The 15853-nt window shown below is 41.4% G+C and overlaps 3 protein-coding genes across 4 annotated transcripts; all 3 read right to left on the reverse strand.

The window, feature by feature from the left end:
* Window positions 1-58: 58 nt before the first annotated feature.
* Window positions 59-3593, reverse strand: LOC146363684 (rho-related GTP-binding protein RhoA-C-like). The gene is made up of 5 exons (XM_084916504.1): window positions 3473-3593; window positions 2768-2923; window positions 2201-2321; window positions 1985-2115; window positions 59-1888 (listed from the first exon to the last, which is right to left on the reverse strand). The coding sequence occupies exons 1-5, from the start codon at window positions 3542-3544 to the stop codon at window positions 1715-1717; spliced, it is 654 nt and encodes a 217-aa protein (XP_084772630.1). The 5' UTR covers window positions 3545-3593; the 3' UTR covers window positions 59-1714.
* An 801-nt stretch (window positions 3594-4394) lies between these two features.
* usp21 (ubiquitin specific peptidase 21) lies at window positions 4395-10112 on the reverse strand. The gene is made up of 11 exons (XM_084916500.1): window positions 9051-10112; window positions 8551-8607; window positions 8335-8452; window positions 8123-8237; window positions 7808-7927; window positions 7653-7717; window positions 7376-7563; window positions 6613-6691; window positions 6405-6512; window positions 5759-5873; window positions 4395-5607 (listed from the first exon to the last, which is right to left on the reverse strand). The coding sequence occupies exons 1-11, from the start codon at window positions 9204-9206 to the stop codon at window positions 5514-5516; spliced, it is 1215 nt and encodes a 404-aa protein (XP_084772626.1). The 5' UTR covers window positions 9207-10112; the 3' UTR covers window positions 4395-5513.
* Window positions 10113-10173: 61 nt separating this feature from the next.
* arhgef3l (Rho guanine nucleotide exchange factor (GEF) 3, like) lies at window positions 10174-15825 on the reverse strand. 2 transcript variants are annotated; one of them, XM_084916499.1, is made up of 13 exons: window positions 15129-15825; window positions 14746-14794; window positions 14582-14629; window positions 13992-14045; window positions 13760-13867; window positions 13501-13659; window positions 13086-13148; window positions 12908-13004; window positions 12384-12460; window positions 11963-12220; window positions 11146-11316; window positions 10777-10969; window positions 10174-10641 (listed from the first exon to the last, which is right to left on the reverse strand). In XM_084916499.1, the coding sequence occupies exons 1-13, from the start codon at window positions 15164-15166 to the stop codon at window positions 10394-10396; spliced, it is 1563 nt and encodes a 520-aa protein (XP_084772625.1). In that variant the 5' UTR covers window positions 15167-15825; the 3' UTR covers window positions 10174-10393. The 2 variants fall into 2 exon arrangements, with proteins under 2 accessions (XP_084772625.1, XP_084772624.1); XM_084916498.1 differs by having other exon boundaries at window positions 14582-14632.
* Between the last annotated feature and the right edge of the window lie 28 nt (window positions 15826-15853).

Raw genomic sequence — 15853 nt, forward strand, 5'->3', positions numbered from 1 at the left:
TATTTATATATTCGAGTTGATATGAACAAAAAAAACAAAACAATCAAACAATCAGATATATAGACATGTTATGTGCAATTTTATTTTAGGAAAAAAAAAACAGGAAAGTAATTAAAAAAGACAGGGAAATGGTAAATATTAATAAATGAATAAATCAAAGAACACATAAATACCTTAAAACAGATAACCCTAATACCAGCTTTATGAAAAAAAAATCCAGAAATACCCATACATATCACAGTAAAGAAAAAAAAAAGACAAAAACAACAACAACAAACAAAAAAAGAAAAAAAACCTCTAGCAACCCACCCTCAAAATACTCTAGCCCAGCCCCTTGACCTTGACTTTCTATTAATTAAATGAGACAGCGGTTACAATTCATCACTTAACTGACATAAGCTGACCATAACAACAGGATCGAGTAAAATGATTAAAATATATGAAGTAAATTAGGCATCAACAATAAAAAGTTATATAGTACAATAATGACAATATCAGTAAAGAGGGGAATGGGGAGAATGGAGTAAAAGGCAAACTCGAAGTACACAACATTACCATGTCCTTACAAGGCCTTGTAAGACATACAGTACATAACAGATAATATAGTGATAAGATAAGCCTACCATCTATCTGAAAGAATATTAAACTTATCAGCTACACCACTTATGATTTGACCCACTGATTAACACAATCAAAAAAGGTCCTAAAAACTCATGTGTTTAACCTGATTGTGCCTCTGGCTATATAGTATGATGTCTTCCAGTAAAGTGAAGGTTTCTATGTCACTCTGAGTAGCTGTTAATTTCATTACCCACCTGAGCCATGAAATGTGGCCATTGGGGGGGAGGGTAACTTTGGCATGGAAAAAAGGGGTTAAGGTCAGTGACACAGACGGCCTTTCCATGCATACAGTACGTAGACACATGTTAATACACAACCACACAAATATACACACATTCACTGCATGCAGAGCTGCACTGGAGAAAAACAAACTACCATACAAATGCATACACACACTCTAAAGTACAGGTAAGTAATTCTGTATGGGAAAATATCTCATACAATCTAACTTTAGGCATACCCCTGCATATCGCCTGAGTCAGAAAATGGGCCTGAAGTACCCAAGCCAGTGACAGGGAGAAAGCCTTCAAATGTGAGGTGTGGACTCTTACAAATGACAAATAATACCCTAAGTTATGAATCCCCACCCCTCAACAACCATCACTCTCAAGGCACTACATGTAGGCGATACTGTGTAAAATTTACTTAGAGATGGCCTAAATTCAAACCTACGCTATAATCATGTCCTTTTCTGACTTCTCTTGTGTTCTCAGTGTCTTTGGCCTTCTATCGACCTTTTCTCTCCTAATTTCCATCATGGCACATTTGCTCCCCTGTTTTGAACTAGTCAACTTCAAATTATACCCATAACCTGCCCTGCTAACTTCTAGATTAGATTTCTTTTCTTTTGTATTTAAATTGATGCAAGAAAAGTGGCACACAACTTAAGAGTCCAAAAACCATGGTGTGTGTGGTCTTTTGAATCATTTCAGATCTGCTCCACTTTGCTAGGGGTAACTGGGTGATCGGAAATTGAGCATCTGCATAACTTTTCTTCCCCATTCCCCCACCCCCAAATATCCCCCCCGTCAAATTTCAGTGGAGCCTGTCCTCTCAATCTGTGCTTAAGGACAGCCCCCTCTGCTCCCAGTGCCTATAACAGTAGGCAGGTGGACTTCCTGTTACGCTTCTTGGCCTGCAGCGCAGCTCTAGTTGCCATCTCAAAGACTTCCCTCACACCATCTTTGGTTTTGGCAGAACACTCTTGGTAGCCGTAGGCACTGATGCGATTTGCCATCTCTTTGCCATCTTCATATTTGACTGGTTCCTGGGGACACATGTCACAAAGAAAGTTTACATTTGAATATTATTTTATTGATTTAACTTGTTTGTTTAGCTGAATTTTCTGAGCCACCACATTTACCTGTTTCATTTTGGCTAGCTCTCGTCTGGTGTGGTCATCATTGCGCAGATCTTTTTTATTTCCTACCAGGATGATGGGAACATTTGGACAAAAGTGCTTCACCTCAGGAGTCCACTTTTCTGGAATATTCTCTACAGTGAGGAGAATGAAAAAGCAATTAATTACATACATCAAGGTGTTCAATACTTACTAGTATGAATGGTGCTCAGATGGTACCTAAACTGTCAGGACTGTCCACAGAGAAGCACATGAGGATAACATCTGTGTCTGGGTAGGACAGGGGCCTCAGCCTGTCATAATCTTCCTGACCCGCTGTGTCCCAAAGTGCTAGCTCTACCTGAAAAGACAGAGAGTAACAGAGTTAAATGACTGGATAACTCTACGGAAGAAGAAAAGCAAAGGCAGAAATGACAATAATATAATTTGATTAGTTAGACAGACTAGATATGGTATAGCAGCAGCTAGTCTGATGGCCACGATGCAACATAATAAAAAAATCACTGGTTGTGTTGAAGCATCCTGAGACAAGATATTGAAGAATGAGTTGCCCCCGATGCACCCATTGAAGTGTGATAATGAATGTTAGATAAATATGTATGATTGAGTAAATATCACTAGACTGGCAGAAGTCACTTCAAATGCTCAAATTGAGTAGAAAGGTGCTAAGTACCAGTCCATTAGCAACTAATTAAAGAGGGTAATTGCTTTTTATTTAAATGCCATACAAGCACCCACAGCATTACAATCAATCAAAATTATTTGCAAACCATCATTCCCTCTCACCTGTTTCGCGTCCACTTCAATGTCTGCCACATAGTTTTCAAACACAGTGGGTACGTAGACCTCTGGGAACTGGTCCTTACTGAACACGATGAGGAGACAGGTTTTCCCACACGCACCATCACCGACGATCACCAACTTCTTTCTGATAGCAGCCATCTATGGAAGAGTTGAAAACATTGTTGCACATCCTAAGACAATACTCCCCAGTTAAAAAGAAACACAACTTTGAGGTGCATTAATAAATACGCGGTCTAAACAGGACTAAAATTTTCCGATGCTTCGCTTACAGTTTCCCTTTGCTGACATCTAGCACAAAAAATACATCAGAAATCGCTACTAACGCACAGACGTCTCGTTAACCGTACAGTTTGGCAAATAGTTCCTAGCTTACGTTACTATGTACATTTAAAGCCGGAACCGATGGCAAACAGGCGGAGGTGCCACTGAGGTGTAGAAACAATTACTCAAACATTTCCGTGCTACATTCCTATTCCTACTAAAAGCCCGACTTCTCCAGTCTGGGGCCTGTCAAACCAGCCTTTGCTAGCAGGAAAGCTAGCGGTGTTTCCTATGAGTTTTATTATTGTCATTCAAAATCCTCTCTCTTAAATTATAACTACAGTATTCATCCCATCACAGACATATTTACGCGCCTGAAACAAGAATCGGCTTAAAGTTTATACGTTATATGGAGAATTTGATTACCTTGGTGTTTCTCTGTACGCCTTTCTCCTCTTCCTGACCGACTGGAAAACTCCGCCCACCGCTAGTACACATGCGCACTATTACGTCATTCGCAAGTAAAGACCGGTGCGACGGGGAATAATACATTAGTGGCCGTTTGTTTATCTGTTTGTTAGCGAGATAACGCAAAAACAGCCCAACTGAATTTTATGAAAGTCGACGGGGAGGTGGAGCATGAGCAAAAGAAGGATCTGTTGAAATCTGGAGCAAATCCATATTACTCTCAGCAAAATTGGGTATTTTGTTTGAAGGACATTGCTCTCTCCGAACTGTGCGAATTCATTAATTAAGTTAAGGTATTGCACTACTAATTTGTATAGGAATGTCAACCTATGGTGACCATAATCACCATAGGTGATCAGTATGTTTATAGTTTGAATACACACAAAATGGGTGTGTATATATGAATGCATTTGTACATATGCACCATTCCAGTCTGGTTAGTCTTCCCAGCTGACTAATCATTCTCATCCTATTTGAACTTGGGTTTTAAATCCTATATCTCCAGCAGCACTCAGTTTATTAATAAAAAAATGTATAAATCCCATTTACTACTGGTGTCCCCCAAGAATCTGTCCTGGGACCCCTTCATAGATTTAATATCAGCTTCCATTGTTATGCTGATTGTATGCAACTCTACCTGTCTAACAAACCTACCATTACTCTCCCACCCACAGCCTTCTGCATTTGACTCAAATCAAATGCAGCTTTTTTCAAATTGAACATTAATAAAACTGAGGTTCTCCTCATTGGCAACAAATCCATCATGTCTAAATGTAATTTTTTACCCTCCCTATTGACAACTCCTCAGTTTCTCCCTCCCTCTTGACTCAGGCCAAGAGTATAACATCCTCATACTTTCATCTTTGTAACATCAATCACCTTGGTCCATTTCTCACACCTAATAACACTGCAGTACTTGTTCACACCTTGGTTACGTCCCACATTAATTACTGTAACGATTTTCTTTTTGTTTTTTCTTGCAAGTCTAGAGCTCTGCTGCTCACACCATCACCAGAACTCCTTCCATTAATCACACCTGCTCTTCAGCAGCTCCAATAGCTTTCACTTAAAAATCGTACTGATTTCAAGATTCTTTACCTCTTTTGCACATCAGCAAACCAATTCACACTCTTCTTCTTCCCTCCTTCTTACTGTCCATTTCCTGCCATTTGACTACCATGGGGTCTAGAGGCCTCAGTACTCTGCTCACCACCTTTGGAATTCCATCCCACCAGACACGCTTCTTTAAAAGTGGCATATTCACTCTGATGGTCTTCCACGTCTAATATGAATCCTCTGATCTCAACAATTTTGCATATTGTAGATTTGTTTTTATTAACTTGATGGGTATTTGTCAGTTTATTACTATAGTTTTAACTCTTCTGTGTGAGATGACCTCGAGTGTTTTGACAGGCACCTGAAATAAAATGCGTTATTATTCACTGAACATTTCCATGATCGCTGCATAACTTTTTACATTTAACAAAAAGTAGACTGACATTTGAAAAAGGTTGATTTTATTTAGAGATTTCTGCAGGGCTTTTATTTATGTATTTTCACTTACAAAAATCCACAAACTGTAATTTCACCCAAGGGAACAAGTCTTTTGCGTATATTTGTATGTCCCAACTCAAAAAAAATGTTGCACAATATCATAACAAGCATGAGTCATGATTGTATTACATTAAGAGCTCTGCATCATTCTAAGCACGTCACTCGCTCATGCCTGAGAACTAGGGCACAGAGACTCTTAAGGCTATGGTCTGTCTGAGGTGTCTTAGTGAGACACTTGAAAAGCATCTCTACGGTTTTTAGGGGGAGGACCATGTCTTCAAGCCCTGTTAGACTGAGCACGGCCGCTCTCCTCCTCCTCAGTTCATTTGAGGGTAAGCTCATCGAGTATGAGAAGTTTGCAGATGTCAGCGCACAATACTGCTGTCTATTCGTTTCTATGGACACTGGAGGTAAAGTTGCTCTGATTGGCTGCTTGGCAGCCAGTCTATTTCCTGACGGTGGCGGTGCTGTTGCTGCGCTGGTAGAACAGCACATAGGCTTGATTGGTCTGAAGCTGGTTCTCTGTGAGTGGAGTCACACTGTCAATGGGCAGATGAAGGGAAAAGTTTCAGGTTTATGCAAACATATCTTAATACAGAATAAGCAGGGTTTCTCAAATATATAGACCACCTTTGATGTACAGTTGTCAAAATATGTTTATATTGTGTGTAAAACTAAATGATATCTCACCTGGAATCATTGTAGAAGCACCAGCCATTTTCATCTAAGCAGCAGGCTGTGTAATGTCCCATGTTTACTGTCCCAGCATGGTTACATATTGCATATAAATCATACAGAACTGAGCCTGTGGGGACAAACATAGATCCAGAATTATATAGTAACATAAATACAATGAGTTACTTAATCCAGGGTTCAGAACTGTATTGTGTCAGAATTCCAGATGTGCAGTTTATGGAATAATCTCTGTTGCAAGCGATTAAATTAGGATATGATTGCGTATATCCCAATATTCCTTTATTTCTATTACAATGCATGGTTTGAGTCAGTGAATCATCATGTTAACCTCCCTATGCTTAAAACAATAGATTCATAGTTCACAGCTAAAAACTTTTTTTGCAGCTGATTTATGCCTTTTCTTCTAACTCTCTCTCTCCTCTCTCTCACCAGCCATTTGTCAAAATAAAATCATGTAGAACAAGCTCTTAAAACGGTTTTGTAGTGCGCTCTACCCACTTGTGTCAAAAAGTTAAAAGCCCAAGTTTTCTTCCACATTTTATTGCTTCAACCTTTAGCTCCTTTTGTTGAAAATACAGCATAGAAGAACACATCGGGTTGAGTCAAGCATGAATGGATCAGACAGGCTCGGTTCTCTTACCACAGTCGACAGGTCCGTATGGTCCAAGGTCCAGGTGGGTGAGTGGGAAGGACACATATATAGTGCTTTTACTGATGGACCACCTTGACGTCGTGAAACGGTTCAGATCTTATCGAGACTGTTAAGTATTATTAGCGTCACACATCTGTGCAGATTAAAATCACACGCCTAAAAGCATCACAAGTGGAAGAGTTGTTGCCAAGGATACGGATCACTATAACCTGGGGAAACCTCTGGATAGACAGCCGCTTGGTGCACTCTGTACGCCTGTTACACCTCTCGCACATCTGAAGAATGTATAAACACACATATACACACCTCAACACAACATACCTTACACGTGCACACAGGGTCCGGCGTATATATCAAGTACAAAGGAGCATGTGCTTGTTGATGCAGTGTTGTTTAGTGTGCCACTAATAACTAAGATGCACTTAAGTTGGACGTTCTTATGACAGAAAGAAATTCGAGAATTCTCATCATCTGCCTCACTGTTTATGAAATTAAATGTTTTTTTGTTTCTTTTATCTGCTTCTGCTTCCTCTGCCAGATGATTGCATTTCTTTGAAATGTTTTCATATTGATGAGATCACTGTATTAGTCGTTTGGAGTTTACCCAACTCCCCGGTTTGATCCCGGGAGGGGACACAAATCCCTTTGGGCTTGTGACAGGAAGTGTAAAAACATCTGCCACATCTGGAGCTACCTGCTGTTATTACCCCCCATGTAAATAAGAGAGCAGCTGAAAGTAGCTTTACTGTTCAAGCCATTTGACTTCTTTCACACATCTATATGTTATGATCTTTATATAGAATAAAGACAAAAAAACGTAATGATATGTGTAGGTTATAAATGGATCAAAACTGTGTTAAATCATCTCCTTGCTTACAGTGTCTGTGTCGATATGTTTTAATCACACTATTGCTGATCCAGACAGTTGCTGAGATTCGACAATCATCGCTTTAACTTACTGGCGAATTCTCCTTGTCCAGTTTCTCCTCCTGAGAGAAGAGGTCCAGACACTCCCTGAGCGTGACCTCCCCAGTAGAACTCCTCTTGGGGATGGGCAGTGACAAATCGCAGAACACATCAAACGTGTTGGAGTAGTGAGAGCAGACTGAGCAATGCAGTGAGCTCCGCAGCTGGCCTGAGAACAGATCTGTAGGGAGAGGGGACCAGAATGATCAGCGGTCTGCTTTAACGGGGATAAAAATAATGGATGAATTTGACTGGACTGGCTCTCCTCACCAACAATTGTGCTGTCATCTCTCTCCAAGTGCTTCTTCCACATGACAGCCGCCTCCTCAGATATTCTAGGGGAGGAAAAGAAAAATGATCAGAATGTGCTCACATGCAGGTAATCACTGTTTTAAGGACAGATTTATTCATTTTAACATACACACCGAAACCTAGCAAATTTTTGTTCCGGCTCCTTCCCGGCTCGTCTAACGTATGGTCTGCGATTTATTTCGGTATGCAGCTTGTCGAGTAGGAACCTGAGGAACTCCTGAGCATCCTGTTGACTGTGGTGAACGCAGAAAAAATTATTCACTTTTTCAAGCAACTAGTTCTTCACAAGAATAAAAAATCTGTACAAGTGGAACAAGAGAATTAACAGAAGGAGTTTAACAGTTTACACACAAGTGGTAAAAAAGTTGTTAACCTTGAGGAAAGGCAAAACAGAACCCCCTCCCCACAAAACAAATCCATATCCTCACCTGTAACCACTGAAGTAAGGCACTGCTTCTGTGAAAACATTGTAAAACTGTCGAGGATTTACAACTTTGTCTCCTTCATTTACATCCCAAAGGCCCGACAGCACCTTAGAGAAAGCTGGCATGGCAAGAAAAACAGAAACAAGAAGAAAACGTGAAAATCTAACACAGGAGGAGAGACAGTCAAGACAGAACAGGAAGGAGAGGAAATGCACCTTCCATGAGTTTAGCTTCCTCTTTGGAGAACTTCTCGTGCTTGTAAGATCTGAGCAGGCAGTAGCCCCGCAGGCCACATGTGTGAGACAAACACTGGACAACTGCATTTAGAAAACACTGGGTCCAAAAGAAAAGAAAAGAAAAAAGGGAAAGTGATGTCAAATAATGTTCATTTCAGAGGCCCTTTAAGAGTTTCATCTGTCATCTTTACTTACGGTGTTTCCTATGTTTCTAAGGCCAGTCCTGCCTCTTCCTAAGGTGAGCTGCTCCTTCTGAAATTTAAAAAACAAAAGGAAGTCGATGACCACAGATCTGTCAGATCTGCAAGCACCATACAGAGCACTGTTAATTTATTTCAAAACACACAGTGTGTGTCCTACTACGTGACCTCTGGATGTGCTGGCACTCCATGTGACTGTCTGCCTCGACCCCGCCATGTCAGTGTGTTTAACTTTGGCAGGACAGATTTAGCTTTCTTATCTCATTAGCATAGCAGAAGAGACTAAAAGGAGGTCAGCCTCGAGAGTTCATCCTATTAGAGACCAACGAGGGCTGACAGGTGTTTAAACATGTGTGTGTTGATGTGTATTCTCCCTTAACAACTTCACACCTTTCTTTGTCTGTGCTTATATTTTTCTCAGGTAAAATTTCACTTTAAGAGCTTTTAAAAGTTTGAGGATATATTAAAGCCATATTTTTCCTGTGTTGTCCACACCTCATTGTCAGCGACCAGAAGCAGGCCCATCAGCGATGTGTAGAGGACAGACTGGGAGATGTCGGTCGTCTCTCTCTGGAGGCCGTTCTGAGACACCAGGGTCCGACACAGAGCTTCACAAGAGCCCTCCCCACTGACACTGCTGGCTCCAGGCATCCTTTTATACTAGTAACCGGCTAAAGTCGCTAACAGAATGGGTCCTGAGATAGAAAGGTGGTCTTCCCAAAGAAATCCTAGCCAGATGGTTTGCGCCTGAGATGGGGAAAGTTGCTCTTCCTAATTTATTTGACATTCAGACTCAGAGGTGAGCAGGACGCGGTGGTCTCACACAGGCCTAATCTGTCTCACAAGACATGTAATCCAGCTCTTGGGTGAATGAAGTATGATGGAGGACTTTTTCCTTTTCAGAAAAATGACATTTACAGCTGAAGGGAAGAAAAAAAGTACTCTGTGAATGACCGTCTCTGACGCTAAACCCGTCTCTTAAATAGATGAAGTTGATCCATTACACAACTGTCTCGTTACTACGGCACGCACGAGAGCACAGAAAGTTTGCATCCACACATGAACATGTCACGTTTGAAACAAATTTGAAAAGCATTTTTGGAAATATCACTCGAGCTGGATTCAGCTCAACAGAACACATTAAAACACTTGGTTATGTAATCAATAACACACCAGTCACACACACGAGGCGTCTCCTGCCAAACGTTACTGACTTTCGGAGGTAACTAGTAAACACTTTATTTGCAAACAAAGTAACTTTGCAAATAAAGCCGGTCAAATGTAGCAGGACTAACAAACACACAGAGCGGTCCGGACTCACCTGATCACTTGGTCACTCTATCTGTGGACAAACTGTCCCAACCAAACTGTTCCCATCATCTGCTGAGCTGTTAAAAATGCATAAGGGGACGTCTACTGTTTCACCGTGTGCCTGTTGGCTAGAGCTGAAAGTCTACCTCTCGCCCCTGTCCTGTCACCGGTGTCAATGAGAGAAGGAGGGAGATGGAGAGTGCGAGAGGGAGGGATGGAGGATAATCAGCTCTAATCTTTTCTCTGTAGATCTTGTTGGCTATACTTAGACTTGTCTTTGTGTACTTTCCCACGAGTGCCTCGACAATCTTTTACGTGTCAGTTTATTAATTATACAAACTCAAAAACAAATTTTTTCTTTGGTAAATTCACATTCAGTACTGTTCTCACTTTATACAGCAATCACTGCAATTGCAGACAGGAAAAAATAATAAAAAGAACATTAATATCATCTAAAAACTTAAAAACATCTAAACACATTCATCATTCGCAGACAGTCAATGTACACGTGCCGATCAGTCTGACAGTCAGCGACTGGTGTGGTCTGCCATTTCTGTGTCCGAGCTGAGGCTGAGCTCGGCTATGTGATACAGGGCGGGATCGTGGTGAGGAGACAACTGTGACTGGCTGGTGTGGGCTGTCCTATCGCGTGACTGGACGATGGCTTGGCGCAGACAGGTGATCCACTGCTGCTTGCTGAAGGAGTCGTTGGCCTGCAGGCTGTACGAGTGAGCTTTGGCGCGCCCTCTGCTGCTCACGCGGAAACAATTCTTCACTAGAAGATGGAAAGAAGAGAAGGGAGAAGGAAGGTGAGTGGAAAGTTTCACTTCAGCTAAAACAGAGCACAGGGGATGTCTTACTGACATTTTGTTTGTGTCACAGAATTCATTAGATTATGCGATCATATTACCTTTATCGTTTCCCCCTGTGAAGGCTCCTCTGAAGGTGCCCCCTCCAGCAGCCTCACCGTCTGGGATCTCCTCCAGATTTATCAAGGCATTGGGCAGAGGCTGCCGGTACACGTTAAACACCTGACCACCGTCCCTGTCCTCTCCTGGTCTCGTCAGCACCAACACCAGCTCAAATAGGAACACATGCAGCCGCTGACGGGGGACAAGTGATCAAGAGAAATGTGCAAACAGCTGACACAGTTTCTAAGGCAGAGAAGCAAACTTTCTAGCACTCAAATCTGAACAGCCAACATCTTCTGCCCTTCTTAAATGACTTTAGCCTCTTCGTTTGAATTATGAAAGTGTGAAGACCAGTAAACAACATCTACCTGGCCCTTATTGTTCTTGAGTTCTCCATGGCAGTAGATGAAGCGGGACTGCTGGATCTCTGGCACTCTCTGGCCCTCTTCGAGGTAGGAAAGGCCCCGCCTGTAGAACTGACACTCTGCTTCCCCCGTCTTTTTATTCACCTCTGCCACGATGCTCTGGATCAACTCCAACTGAACAGAACCAAGACTTTTTAATATGTCATCAACACAGGGTCCTTTTCCTCCTGTTGCTTCTTGTAGGGCTAAAATTCTGGGCTGGAGCCAAAAGAGTATGACTATGAATATTTAGAACATATGAGTGGTTAAGTGGTTTGGTGTGATAATTTGTTTAGTCAACAGTATCCTCTTTCAAACACCATCAAAGGAAACTTTAAAGAGACTGCAGGCATCTTAAATGCAGAACTAACTGCTGAGTCATGTTTTTATTTGCTTTTGCAAACTGTAAATGTAAAAGTGATGAGCCGAATTAGTGAATATACTGGTAAAAATTAATAATTGGCCTTGTTGCCATCTGGAGGCACTGTTGTGCAACGCAGAAAAGGAAATACTGTATTTTAACGTACTTGAAGACTGATAGATAGAAATGTGTGAATATGCAACCTAGTAATTTGGATTTACAGCATCTGATGCAACAAAAAAGAGGATTCTTTGCTAGACTGTAAAAATTATAGGCTTTATATTTAAAAGCAACACCTTACAACCATCTTGATAACGTGGATATCAGTATTTTGCAGCTGCTGCAGACCTGGCACTGATTAAACTGTGAATTCTCTCACATGCTTGCAGATGTAAATGATTGTGTAGGAGCCCAACTCACAGCATCCGGCAGCGTGTCTTCATCTGGGTGGTCTGGCGGAGTGCACTTCTGTATCTCTTTCAACAGCAGAGGGTACTTGACCAAACGGCTCCGAGGGAGATCCAGGAAGTTCCACAGGTCCAGTTTCCTGCTGAACGAGGACTCCTGACACAGACGCAGAAAGTGCTCCACTCTTTTCTCGTGCTTTTTCTGGTCCAGCAAAGCTTTGGCTCCCACCTGGTTACAGCAATATGTAACATACGCCTCCAGGCAAGGAAACTGCAGAGAGAAGCATGGGAAGAGTGCGCAGCAGTGAGATAAGAAGGTGAAGTCAGGGGGAAAGAAAGATGGAAACATGCATAAAGACAGAAGTTAGACTACGTTAAGATTAAGAAGGAAAATCAGAGAGAAGCTGAAGGTTGATTTTTCTTCTCTCACTCACCCAGTTCATTAAAGTTGGCCCCACCTCTCCAACCGTTTTCTCTGATCCTCTCAGTCGCTCAAGACGAGTCAGCAGATCTGATATGAATTAAAAGAAAACAGGATACTCCAAGTTGTGCTGACCTTATTTCACTATTACTACAGCTCAAAAACAAGTCGTGTGCATAAAAATACGGCACTTCTAAAAAAAACTAATTAAAAAAATACAACTTCCCATTTTATGAAGTTTCTTTTCAGGGCTGGGCAGTGTAGACGTTTTTATTTATTTATTTTTTAAAGAGCCTTTAATTCAAATTATACCTAAATAACATTTAATACATGGTATGAGCTGTAAAACTACTTTACCTGCTCCTGTTTACTTGTAACTATTTCAGATTGTGATGTAATTACACTGAACTGCAACAACCTATACTTTATCAAGACTTCACCTCATTGCTTGAATTTCATATTCAGGAAATGAGCTGGTGTGTTGATGCACAAGTGGAGCTCGAGATAGCAGCACAAGTTGCACAAAAACAAAGTTACCTTGATGGAGGGGGATGAGTGAGTCCAGAGTACCGAAGATCTGTCCAAGCTCACTCTCTGTCATTATGTCCAACTTCAACATGGGCTCATAGTACACCTGGGAATAGACCCGGGGCATTTAGCATATAAAAGCATGCATGTGAGTAGATTAAATATTTTGTTCAGGTTGAGCAGCTACCTTCTTAACCAAACTGAGGTCCTCTATGAGTTGTCTCTCTCCTTGGGTTAGCTCGTATATGACCTGCAGGGCATTTAAAAGAGTTAACGAATGCGCACGTTATTGCCAGTGTGATAACAAAGATATCAGCACACACACGCACACTGTGTGTTGAGTTGCATAAGAAGTCAGTTAAATAGACAACACGAGCTCTCACAGCTGATTGTTCAATAAAGGAAGTTGAGCCTTCAGTGCCAGCTCACATCCTCTTTCATAATACCCATGAAGAGCAGCTTCACAGAAATGAAGAGTAGGTACAAGTTACTCCGCCTACACGGCAACCACAGCCACACAGCTTGACCCATATACAGGCCCCCCAAACATATTCTGCTATAGTAACAAGGTATTTTAATAACAAGATTTCTGTTTAGCGCACCTCTTGCCGTTTGATTTCCTTTGCAGTCAGATCGTGACTTTCCACAGTGTCACTCCAACACTGGCTGTTGCGGCGACGTGGAAACGAGGAGGCCTTTGTCCGTGAACGCAGGGGGGCTGTGGGCAAAGGTCGAGCTTCTGTACGAAAACTAATAGACCGCTGTGAACAGAGAGGAGCAGCTGACTTATACAAAAACCCCAAAACTCATTCACGGGTCACTTTGTATGACTGGACTGCGAGTGTGTTTGTGCATTGTTACCGAAATAGACTGGCCGATGCGCTTCAGAGCAGGGGTCTTCACAGGGTTTAAGACGCCTGTCAGGCTATTGGACTTTGCCACAGGTTTAACCCTCTTATTACTGGGCTCCTGAAGTGAACAAAAAAAACATTTTTAAGATCTGCACAAAATAGTCCACAAGCTGTGGTTCATTCATTCAAACCTAACTGTGCACAAGAGGCTTTTAAAACAACTGAACACAAGAACGCCTCACCTCCGATTCCTTCAGGTCAGACGTCATTTCACACTCATCCTCTCCCTCCTCGTCCTGAAACATGTTAAAACGTTAAAACTCAACTCGAGGTACACGTGAGTTCAGGAAAGTGGAAAGACAAAGATGGTGAGAGGCGAGATGTTGCATGGTGCAGATCTCTCATTTCCTGTGTGTCTTTCAAAGAGGAAGAAGGTTGAAAGTGTGCCTCTATAGTGAAATTGCAAGATGTCTGCCTATTTCTTTTTGCCACATTAACCACATCAGCTGTGTATTAATTGCAAGCAACACTTTAATAGCATCAATAAAAAGCCTCGGATTATATGGATGATGTAATGTACAGCTGGCAAAAAAAAATAAATAAATAAAAAATATCTGAAAGGTGAAAATAAACCGACATAAGCTGGAATTTAAGAAAATGAGACAAACTCGATTTATAGACTCGCAAAAACTTCCATGGTTGCAAAGCCGAACACAACGCTCACACAGCATTGTGGTCACAAAGGTAAGGTTGACTAACTTCCGTTCGTTACAGAGAAACAGAGAAATGAACATGAAGCAGCAGCGTTGATGCGTCTCAGTCTCTTACTCACCTCTGAGATTCTGATCACAGGTTCAGGGGCCGGGTCTTGTTTTCTCTTCTTCTAAAGACAGCAGTGTATGAAAGTGAGTTTCTTGGACTTGTTTTTAGGACAATAATAAATTTTTTTTAAATGCTAAATGCTTTGCAAGAGCCAAAGCCGATGTGGCAGCTTACCCCTGCATGATCACAGAGGACTGAGTGTCCCTCTGCTGGCACACCGGACCTGAAAAGAAGAAAAGCTCTTACTGGGCACAAATTAAACATTAATACAGGGAATGGATCTTATTGTATGATACATTCAAAATAACACTTATTAAGTAGGCAGTGTACATTCAAATGACTTGTTTATGCGCCGTGCTCTAGCAAAGTACATTAAAATGAGTTTTTGTTCCACAATGTCGTACAAATATGTAACAGTTTTGTAATCATGCTGGTGACAAACAGAAAATTTACACTTAGAACACGAAGTACGATTAATCAACAGGGATATTTTTCAGCACCAATTTGTAACATATAGCAGCCCAAGGTGGAGGCAATAAATGCAAAAGGTATCGTACCAGGAAGTCCTTTTTTCACCAGTCTCCTCCACTTCCATCGTTTCTCTCTCTTCAGTGCATCTTTACCAAATCATGACACATTCTCAAAATCACAAACGGTCAAATAATCCAAATTTACACCCGTCCTTTCTTTGTTTGGGTCCTTTACAGCGAGTTGTTTGCAGGAAGCGTGTTGAGAGTTCAGTGTACTCCTTCCTCCTCACTTTCTTCCTCATCTCACAGTCGACCACATCCTTTAGAGTTGCACACATTCATGTATCCGCTCTTGTCAGGGAGGAGCGTTCAAAGCCTTACACAAAACTTATCAAACGTGTATTTAAACTAAGAGCACTTCGCACACTAAAGTACCTAACGACATGCTTCCTCCTGTGTGGCACAGATTAGCTACAGCCACTTGCCTTTTAAAAAAAAAATAAACAAAAAAATTATCCTTTGCCTACATTTATAAATTCAAAACGCCATCACAGATGATTTACTTTAACGCAGGAGTAAAAGGGGAAGAAAGAAAGAAATCTGATTACTCTCTTCACTGTCATTTGGTATCTTGGTATTCAGGCAGCATTTCCCGGATGTGTTTAATAATGAAACTCGTCATTAACACGAAACAGGTCAGACAGGAAAAACAAACCTCTGACACTTTAACATTGTTGAATGACACTGAAATTTAACCAGACATGTCAAATTGAGTCAGTTGGAAACAGTCGGTTGGTGTGTGTGTGTGTGTG

This window comes from Perissodus microlepis, chromosome 20 (assembly GCF_051167445.1).
Source record: "Perissodus microlepis isolate ML-2025 ecotype Zambia chromosome 20, ASM5116744v1, whole genome shotgun sequence".
NCBI classification, from domain to species: Eukaryota; Metazoa; Chordata; class Actinopteri; order Cichliformes; family Cichlidae; genus Perissodus; species Perissodus microlepis.

Bases quoted from the DNA above. Each gene is read 5' to 3' on its own strand.
- LOC146363684 (XM_084916504.1), bottom strand. From the start codon at position 3,544: ATGTGTACTAGCGGTGGGCGGAGTTTTCCAGTCGGTCAGGAAGAGGAG. The intron at 2,924-3,472 runs GTAATCAAATTC...ACTCTTCCATAG, and splicing joins GCGTACAGAGAAACACCAAG to ATGGCTGCTATCAGAAAGAA. The intron at 2,116-2,200 runs GTACCATCTGAG...TCCTCACTGTAG, and splicing joins GGACAGTCCTGACAGTTTAG to AGAATATTCCAGAAAAGTGG.
- usp21 (XM_084916500.1), bottom strand. From the start codon at position 9,206: ATGCCTGGAGCCAGCAGTGTCAGTGGGGAGGGCTCTTGTGAAGCTCTG. The intron at 8,453-8,550 runs GTAAGTAAAGAT...TTTTGGACCCAG, and splicing joins TTAGAAACATAGGAAACACC to TGTTTTCTAAATGCAGTTGT. The intron at 5,608-5,758 runs GTGAGATATCAT...GCCCATTGACAG, and splicing joins TGCTTCTACAATGATTCCAG to TGTGACTCCACTCACAGAGA.
- arhgef3l (XM_084916498.1), bottom strand. From the start codon at position 15,166: ATGGAAGTGGAGGAGACTGGTGAAAAAAGGACTTCCTG. The intron at 12,461-12,907 runs GTAACTTTGTTT...AATTCATATCAG, and splicing joins ACTCATCCCCCTCCATCAAG to ATCTGCTGACTCGTCTTGAG. The intron at 10,970-11,145 runs GTAGATGTTGTT...GTCCCCCGTCAG, and splicing joins TCAAGAACAATAAGGGCCAG to CGGCTGCATGTGTTCCTATT.